This window comes from Apis dorsata, unplaced genomic scaffold (genome assembly GCF_000469605.1).
Source record: "Apis dorsata unplaced genomic scaffold, Apis dorsata 1.3 scaffold_295, whole genome shotgun sequence".
Lineage (NCBI taxonomy): Eukaryota > Metazoa > Arthropoda > Insecta > Hymenoptera > Apidae > Apis > Apis dorsata.
Window position 1 is genome coordinate 2,194,447 of NW_006263570.1, and position 10,277 is coordinate 2,204,723.

At 25.6% G+C, this 10,277-nt stretch overlaps 1 protein-coding gene across 9 annotated transcripts in view; it reads right to left on the reverse strand.

Annotated features, from left to right (window-relative positions):
* Positions 1-392: 392 nt before the first annotated feature.
* Positions 393-10,277, reverse strand: part of LOC102676146 (phosphofurin acidic cluster sorting protein 2) — a 73,036-nt gene continuing 63,151 nt past the window's right edge. For all 9 annotated transcript variants that reach the window (XM_031511233.1, XM_006617276.2, XM_006617280.2 and 6 more), the window contains 6 exons: positions 5,594-5,862; positions 4,717-4,922; positions 4,122-4,460; positions 3,255-3,652; positions 2,570-2,686; positions 393-2,248 (listed from right to left, as the gene is read on the reverse strand). In XM_031511233.1, the coding sequence (XP_031367093.1) occupies positions 2,115-2,248; positions 2,570-2,686; positions 3,255-3,652; positions 4,122-4,460; positions 4,717-4,922; positions 5,594-5,862 (1,463 nt within the window). In that variant the 3' untranslated portion in view covers positions 393-2,114. The remainder of the gene's footprint in view (positions 2,249-2,569; positions 2,687-3,254; positions 3,653-4,121; positions 4,461-4,716; positions 4,923-5,593; positions 5,863-10,277) is intronic.

The following is a 10,277-nucleotide window of genomic DNA, read 5'->3' on the forward strand; positions in this document are numbered from 1 at the left end:
GGATTATTTGTTTTAAAAAATTAAAAAAAAAAAAAGAAAAAAAAAAAAAAATCCAAAAAACCGTTTTTTTTTTTTTTTAATTTATTAAAACAAATAATCGAATAAACGATTCTTTCTTTTTTTTTCTATTTCTTCTTTCTGTATTTTTTTTTTTTTGTTTTTTCGATTTGGCATTAGGCAGTCAACGCGACGCATTTACATATATGTCGCTGGAAATGATGAACTACAAATTGTTCTCTTGTTTTTTGTTTTTTCTTCATTTCCTTTGCAGTTAAATTAGAAAAAAGAAGAAGAAATCGAAAAGTACGTTACGTGCAAATTATATTTAGTCACATATTTTCTTTTCAATTTTCCTAAGACAATATTAATTATTCGTTAGTTTCTATCGTTTCTCATGATATGATTTTTTTTTCTTTTTTTTTTTTTAAGAACAAGAAGAATTATAAAATAATCGACTCATAACTCGCTTAGTGGATCGTTGATTTGTAACAGCGAATAAGAAAAAATAATTAATAAAAATAATAATAAAAAGAAAGAGGAAAACGCACCACGAATGTTTTGATTCTGTTTTTTCATACTTCTTCAGTTATATTCATCTTGATATTATGGGAGGGAAACATAATCATTCGATACTTTTCTTTTTAATATCTTTGTTTATGTCTTTTTGAATAATTTCTATTATTTATTCACTTTCTCACACTTTCTCTTTCCCTAACTTCTAAATAATAATACGTAAATGAGTATATTACTGTATATTATATCGAAGAGTCAGGAGTCAGAAAATTGTCTCTAATGGGAATAAAATATTTAAATGATAAAGTTTGAAAATAGAGTATTTAAACTAGAGCAGCCTGGGGCTAAAAATCTATAAAATGGAATACAAAAAATATTTCGAAATCTTAAACGAGAAAAGGAGTATAATAACTATGAGCTATTCATCATTGTATGTTATCATCGTCATCGTATTATCTTTTTTTTTTCTTTTTCACTTCTCTTTTATGTCCCTTTATTTATTTTCAAAAAAGATATTTTCCTTCGATTATTCTCGTTCTAAATCAGCGAAATTATACACAGTCATCTTTCTCTAAACAACATGTTTGTGCGCTAAGAGAAATGTTTGCCTGTATCACAGACTTTTTTTCAATAACGTCGCTCTATGCTCCATTGCTATATGCGATCGTATATATAATATATATATGTATATAGAATACACGTTAATTAAATAAATACATAATTTAACGCTTAATTTCTGCTCGCTACCTTGCGATTCAGACGAAGATCTATCTTAGCAAATGTATATATCAGTTCGACTTGCAGCGAAACCGATCGATTTTTCTATTCTCGTCCTTTATAAAATTCTATATATACACGCGTCGACGGGAGGGAATTGGGGGAGATGGATCTGATTCGAACGAATCCTTTATATTAATCGCTACAATACGATTCATATATGTTTTCCCCTTTTACAGAAAAATCGATTATTGTATCAGACGTGTATGCTTCTGCTTTTAAATATCATGTTCAAAAAGACATGTTTCCATTACTACGTTTGTGGCATTCCCATAACCAACGAAATCCATCATCGAATTATCTATATTAATTCTAATACGATATGTTATGTGTTAACCATGCCTACCATTGTTTCTATAACACTTCAGTTTGAAGTAACAATTGCTACTCGCGTACTCTTGGCAATTTTTACGCAAGAAGAATTTTTTTCTTTCTTTTTTCTTTTTTCGTTTGAAGATTAAAACAAATTTTTTTTTAGAAAAATAAATTCCAGATAATAAAAAAAAACAATAGTTAGAGTGTAATTAAAGAATAAAGAGAAACAATGTTAATTAAGGTTAAATTGAAAGGCAGCATTCAAATACTTGCCTGAATTAATTCCAACAACTTCCGATTTTAAAGTAGCAGATTGTCCACAGTATAAACTTGCATTCTATCGCGTACTATGTTTCTTTATTGTGATTTTTTTTTCTTTCAATTTCGAGGATTTGATGGTTATCGGGTATTGCGCGATAAGCTAAGCTGATGATCCTAATTGGCAATATCCATGAACACAAACGAAATCTGGCAAAACGTCTGGCCTCCGACGGAAACGAGGAAAATATTTACGTGGTGTTGGGGGTTTGCTGCTGAGGACTGTACTCCAACATGGCTATCGGGAACGTCTTGATGTGCGTTTGCCACTGCGCCGACAGTTGGAAGAATTTCACACCGTACCATTCGGTACCATCGATACTCACTAAAAAAAACAAAAGTTATTCGTTTAATTAATAAGTTATTCGTAAAATTTTCAAATTTTTTTATTTAATTAAAAAAAAAGGGAATAAAAATCTAGAATATTTAAAATAGAGAATATTTAATGAATATATATTATAAATTAATGATATTCGTTGTAAATATTTGTGAATATTTAATTAGAATTTGTATTATTATTTAAATAAAAACATTGATAATTAAAAGAGAGGAATACTTCAATTTATTTCATAATTTTTCACAATATGAAATTTTCAGACATTCTATATAATCGTAATAGCCTTAGAAAAGTAGAATATCTTATTACCTCTTAATGGAATGTTGTGAGTCTTCGCAGAGCATATAAGTCGTGTCACGCCTTCGACCGTTTGACTCTTTGGCTCATTTTCTTTTTCTTTTTCTTTCTTTTTACCCAATCTCATTACTGTAAATTAAATAGACAATATTTGTTAATAAATATCGTAATAATTATTATAAAAAAGATTAAATAATATATATAATTTAAATACTTTAATAAAATTGAAAAATCATAACGATAAGTTTATTTCTTTAACATAATACTAATATGGATCATAAAACAAGAAGAAATTTCATTAAAAATAATTTTAAAAACATAGATAATGTACAATTATAAATTCAAATTTAATTTTTTTATATAAAATATAATATTTATCTAAATAAAATATAACAAAATTTCAATACAACAAAATTGCAAAATTAATATATGTACTATGCTAAAATATGTATTATGCTATTATATTATATATTAGAAATAAAATATATTAGTACATAACAATATAAATGATTTATTTTAATAAAATTGGCCTTTTATAAAATATACTAATATTTTTCTGAATGACTGTATTTTCATTTCGACAAAAAATTAACATATTCTTTTTTACCATATAGTCAAATGTTAAAACTTTAAGCCAATATAAAATAACTTTCAAAGGCTTAATTGAAATAAAGATTAAAGATAACTTTCTACTTACTTTTTTGTTTTTTCTCCTTTGTTGTGTAATTCATGGATAAATAATGACCAGGAGTCTCTCCATGAAGCGGAAGTCTTTGAACGTGCAACGCTCTGAACGCCTGTCTCAATGTATTCTTGCCCTTTTCACCCTGTGTATGTTTGCTCCAATAATCGAGTTGTAACTCAACCGGTTCCCAGCCTTCCCTCGTCGGTTGACCAACGTTCGGGCTACTGGGTGGTGTTAACCTACCCGGAAGTGGAATAGGTAATCCAGGAGGTGGTAGAGAAGGCGGTGAGCCAGACATGGTCACATTGCTCTCTTCTAGATCGACTGATGCGGAGGAACTACTATCTGGACATCCCACGCGAACATCGTTTATGAATGGGATGAAGATTTGGCTGCTATCGTCTGTTTCTCTGTGAAATTAAAGCGAAACGTCGTTTATTAACATAACAAGACTGCGTCTCTTGTTTAAAATTAAAACTTCCTGTTTCCTGTTTACAGTATTTTGGCTTATTCTGGTCTAGAATTTCATGATGGCTATTAATGAAAAATAGAACTGCTCTTTTTTAACATTTGGAATTTTTATAAAGATAAAACAAAGAAAGAAGTTTCATTTTTTTTTCTTTGTGAAAAGATAATAATTTTCTTTTTTATCCCTTAATTTCAAATTTTAAGAATCAACAATTTTGATTCGATAAAATGGATAATTTATTAATATACAAATGACAATTATTACTTTATTATTATATGACTGTATTATAATAATAATTATATTATTAAATTCCTTTAATTGTATTTTGTAATTATTATATGTATGTAATTATTATATTGGAAATTTATTAAATAATAAAATCAAAATACATATTATACGAAATATCGTACCTATATGTAACCATGGCTTCTGCAATAGGTAGCAACAAGGTTGTACCAGCCGTTGCCAAATACTCCGAAACTCTGGCCGCACCCTCGCTTGCGCCACCACCCTCTCTTTCCAACAATTCTTTCCACTCGTCGCCAAATAGCATCGAGTATTTTGCGTCTATCGAGCCAAGGTACTTAGACAATGTATTCGAACCAAGAGGTACTACAAAGAATTTCAAATAATTCTGCGGTCGAAAACTTAACTGATCCACGTAATGGCGAAGCACTGCGTTTACGAAGCTGTCTCCACCAGCGATCACCACTTTAATTGGTGCTGGTGGTTTAGCGGAACTGTTACAACTAAAAATAAAAAGATATTTTTTGGTTATTAATTTAAAAAAACGAAAACTGCGTGAAAATGAAGAGATTAAAATAATTTTTCATGATACTACATTAAAAAAATTTAAATTGTTGTTGGTTAAAAGGATTATATATAACTCTACAGTGACATCTATAAAGAGTATAAACTACGTTTCAATTAATTAATTAATTAAGATAATTAATTTTTTCTATATTTTCATGTAATTTTCTTTTTAAATAGAAAGAAATTAATTACAATTTTTGTATTCGCGTGACTAAACACGTGAACGTGGCACGAATATCTGCTGGAGAAGCAGTTGTCAGAACTCTGTGATTCCTTTCTTGAAGTCTCGTAGCTAAGATAGCCGCACCTGGATCAGCTAACGATACCAACGACACAGCATCCGGCAAACTATCATCCGGTAAAACCCGACTTAATTGCTCAACCAATGCTTTTCTTGGCTGGAAATGATACATGTTCCAATTTAATATGCGTTCATCTTGATATACAAGTGATACGTTTCAAAATCACATTGTTTCACATTTCATTGTTTCTATATTGATGGAATATGAATTTAATATCGAAAAAAATAAAGTTAATAAATTGACTATTGCATATTAGTTATATACTAAAATTATAGTGAAATTCAATATATATATATATTCAAACTAGATTAGATAATCTCCAAATATCTTAAATTATTGTATAAAATGATTAAGAAGAAAATTAAGTTGGAGAATTAAATCTAATAATATAAATGAAATGAAATATTCATGTTATAGGGTACACAGGATATTAATATATTCATGAGACATCTTTGATCGGTTGATTTTAAAGGTGAAAATAAACAAAAATGTTGATTGAAGTTCATTTATTAAGTTACGAGCAATTAAAATTTGCATAAATGAAGAAAAACATGCTTTATCTAACGCAAATTTAAATATAACTTTCAATGAATATATTAACATCTTCTATGTTATAAATTCATCTAAAAAGATAGAATTATACATTATAAAATCAGAAACTCATTGTCTCTCCAAATAGATCTACCTTAAGAAGATACTATCAAAAAATGATGAAGACTAACCAGTTAGTAAAGCAAAATTCCAACCAATTTGCAAAACTATCATACCTCGGAACTATTCAAATCAGCTGGAGGTTTCAGATCTACGCTGAGGCTGTGCTTTTTAGATTTATTGGTGCCCGGCGCACCTCTGTCGCGAGTAAAAAGCCTGCTCCTTTTGTCGGAGCTCTCGGTTTTGTTGTGCTGCTCTGACTTCGGTGGTGAACCCGTCACGTAATTCGGAGGATCGTTCGCCTCATGATCTGTCCAATTCTCCGGATGTGAATCGCTATCCGCTCTTCGGGAACTATCGTCGCTTTGCCTATCCACTCCGCGCTCTGCAATGAAATTTCATTACTTCTCGTGTCGTTGTGTACCACATCTGAAGATCGTATGTATTACCGAGCGTAAATTTGAGACCATATATTTAGTGAATTTCGTTTTTCGTTTCAAAGAGCAATGGATGATGCTCGTAAGAAGAAATATTATAGAAATAAATCTTATTTTATACAATAAAATAATAGCAATATGTAAGTAAACCAATAATTAATAATTTGACTTCGATTAATCTTATAAATTCAATATTTAGATTAAATATGTTAGGATATGTATATATATATATTTAGGAATTTCCAGAAATCGAATGTTATTGAAACGTATATTACAAATCAAAAGTTTGAAATCACTTTGTTTGTTTCAAATATAATGAATTTAAATTTGTTATTAATTTGCAATATCCACATTATTGATATTCACAAAAATTTTCCTTAGATCGATAAGATTTTAATTTTTTTTTTTTTTTCTTTAATTATTGGATTGTAATGAACGCACAATGATCTCAAACTTTTGACTGGCAGTATACATTCCAACTACCTGCGATTTCGGGAAATCCCGAAATAAATATACATTTTAATGCTAGGTAGGATCGATGAGATTTTGAGAGTTAAGTCACTTGAGAGTTAATCTTAAAATATTTATATTCTTTACATGGAATATAAACTAAAGTAAGCAGTATAATATAATATGATTAATCGATTGAATTTAAAGATCATCATCATAATCAAAATAAAATTATTAATTAAATTAAATATGTTGTTATTATAAATGCAATTAATTAATACTTCTTGAATGATTGAACAATTTACTTTCCAATTATGTGTATTAGAAAGATACATTATTAATTTTAATATTGATAAATTTTATTATTTTATAATTTATTTTATTAATAATATTCTTCATGAAAATTCTGTTTCATGTTTGAGAAACAATATAATAATTTAAATAAATTGATAATATAAACATAAAAATGAACAAATTATTAGAAGAATAATTTCTCTATAAAAAAGAAATAAATTGAAATAAAATTTAATCTTGTTATTTTAAAAAAGATAAAGTAAACATAGTAATGAAATACGCAGTAGAAACTTGTGCAATTAAAACTAGTGTTATGAAAAAGAAGAAATTGAAAAATGTAATTATCTTAATCGTCAAATCTATTTAATAGGACATTAAAAAAGAAACTTATTTAATTTACAATAATTGCATTATAATGTTCGTTTAAGAAAAATTTATTCTCCTCTTTAAAATAAAAAAATGGCAGATAAGTGTGTTAAATTTGATAGAAGTTATCATTTATAAAACATTTTATGCAATTACGCTTTGCATTTTATGTTTCATTCATAAATTATGTCGATGATGATATCTTGCTATTATTATTTTTGTGATGAAACATTAGAATTTGTAAATATCTATTAATTGTAAAAAAAAATATATATCACATTATCCATTATAAAATTTTATTCTAAAATTCTATTCTGAAATTTTTTAATAAAATTATTATTTTTATCTTTAATACAGTATTCTTTAAACACATATCATAATTTTACAAATTATAAATAAAAGAAAAAAAAAATCTTCAGTCCATATTTTTTAATCTACTAACAACTGAATTTAAACAAACCAATTTGCTCTCAATTCAACAATTATGGTCTCAACTTTACAATCGATAATGTACGCAGCAATCGGGTGATCGATTAACTCGCAGAGAAATAAAGACACACAGAAAAAAAGAAAAAATGATAGAAAGAAAGAGGAAAAGAGATAGAGAAACGAAGTCTATAACGCGTTCAAATAAACGGTTATACATTAATGTACTCTATGCGTTTAATTGATCGATGCAATGGCTCGATTGGATACATTATTATATGTATATAGAGTGTTCTAAAAAAAAAATCAGATAGTTTTATCAGAATATTTTTTAAATCATTCGGAAAGATTATATGATATTTTGATTTATTGTTTTTTAATCTAAAAAAATAGAAATTCTATGTATATGTATAAATACATATCAATAAATAATATAATTAAAATAATTGAAGTCATGATAAACAAAAAGAAATAAAAAAATGAATTGAAAATATAAAATAAGATTTCTAAAAAGCTAGAAAAAGATTATTTCAAAAAAAAAAAAAAAAATGATCAATCAAAACCTATAATATATATAAACTTTGTGATTCAGATGATAGAATTATAAAATATTTTAATAAATTTATTCAAATTTTTTTTTGAAATATATGCAGACAGTACATATAAGAATATATGAAAAAATTTATTAAAATGTATTAACATCAAAGGATACGCGCAAAATGCAATAGACCACAGGTATTTGTGATCATAAATTTATCTATGAGTCGAGTATGTTTTTATATTTTCATTTTTATATTAATAATATCAAAAATCTCGAGAATAACTTATAGTCGCACTGATTAATCGATACAGCGATCATAGAAAATAAAAATAAAGACTTATTAAAAAGACAAATATATGTATTATAAAGTTTATAGTATAAAAAAGATAGATACGTACGTATAGGTAGATAGAGAGAGGCAGAAAGAGAGAGGCCAGCAGATTTTGATGTTAAGTTGCTTTTGATTTTGTTTAAGTTTACTACGTATAAAAAGGCATATAACAGGCACACAAACACACGATATATATATATAATTCTTCTATAAATGTAGAACGATCGAGAGAAACTGAATTCCGTTTGAAAGTATTGCAGAAGCAAAAATAAATACAAAAGAAATCAGATGCCAGATAAATATTTATTTTTATTGAATTTTCTTACAAATATATTTCATCTTATTTATTTTAATATTTATATACTAAGATAGAAAGCGTATTTTTTTCTTTAATTTGATAGCTACATAAGGATAATAGAAATTTATAAAAATAAATATTAAAAAGTTTATTTCAAAATTCATAATTATTCAAAACTTCTGTTTTTATCATTCACCAATTATAATTTTTTATTGAAGTTCATATTTAAAATATATTACTATAAATAAAAAATTTAACGAATAAATTATTTAGGAATAATTTATTTTTTTATTAAATTTCTTCATTTTGGAATCTATTTCCAAACATCTTTATTTTCAAATATTTATAATTTTATTTGAAATAATTATTTGTTTTTTTTTGTTCTCTTTGTCCTTTTTTTTCCTACTTATTCTTTTTAATTTCAAATAAAAATTCTACTAAGAAATAATTTCAATGTATTTTATCCAATAAAATTTATTATAAAATAAAAGAAAAATATAAAATACAATACAAAAATTGAAAGATGTCTCATTTCGATTATCCTTGTTAGATAGCTCAATTTTATTAGTGCTATAAAGAGATCATGAAAAATGATCTATTTTTATCATACTTACAATATATGAAATATATGAAATTAAACATCGAATTGAATTGAAAATTCGTTATTAAGAACAATCTATCATAAAACTATGAGGCATCTAATTACCAATTTTTATATCTTTGATCTCGAAACACCAAGCTTCTGCTGATTAGCAAGAGGTCATTCATGCGCTGGAGTTCCTTCTCCAATCTATAAAATTGCGTATATCGCGATATGTATTTCAGTCTCTTTCCTGGCTAAATTATTTAGTTAAATACTCGAGTGATTATCTAATTATTGTAATTATAAGTGAACTTTTCTATTTTCTTTTATCTTCAAAACTCACGATATTAAGAAAAATGATTTTCTATATTTTATTAGAATATTTCAAATGAATTTCTTGATGCTTGGAAACTCGTTAGATATAATTTATATTAAATAACAGAATATTTTAATAAGATTTTATTGAAGAAAATAATAAATATCGATTAATGTTTATAATTGAATAAAGATAAAAAAAAATAAAATATTTCAATTAAAATAAATATATTATTTCATTAATTATTATTTAAAATTAACATTAATTATTATTATTCAACAAAAAAAAAGAAAAAGAAAAAAAGATATATTAATAAAATACAAAAAAATTTAATATTTAAAAAAAAAATTAAATATTTAGTCAAAAATAAAAAGTATATATATATATAAAATAGAGTATAAATAGAAAACGTTATAATTATAAATATCAATTATTTAAGTATATTATTGTATAAAAATTCTTAATTAATTTTATCTTATTGTATAAGTTGTAAAAAATATCCTTTATATATATATTATATACATTTATTTCAATTTCCAAGCATCATTTTTAAAATCTTTTACAATACAAAGTGTAAAAAAAAAGAAATAAAATAAATAAAAAATATACAATTAATTATTTCAAATCTATATATTTTCCAATAAGCAAAAAACAGACACAAGGAAGGGATAAAAGAATAAAATATATCATGCTATAAATTCACGCAGCCATGCTTGATTAGCGAAGAAGCAGATTCTTAAAAAAAAAAAAAAGAAAAA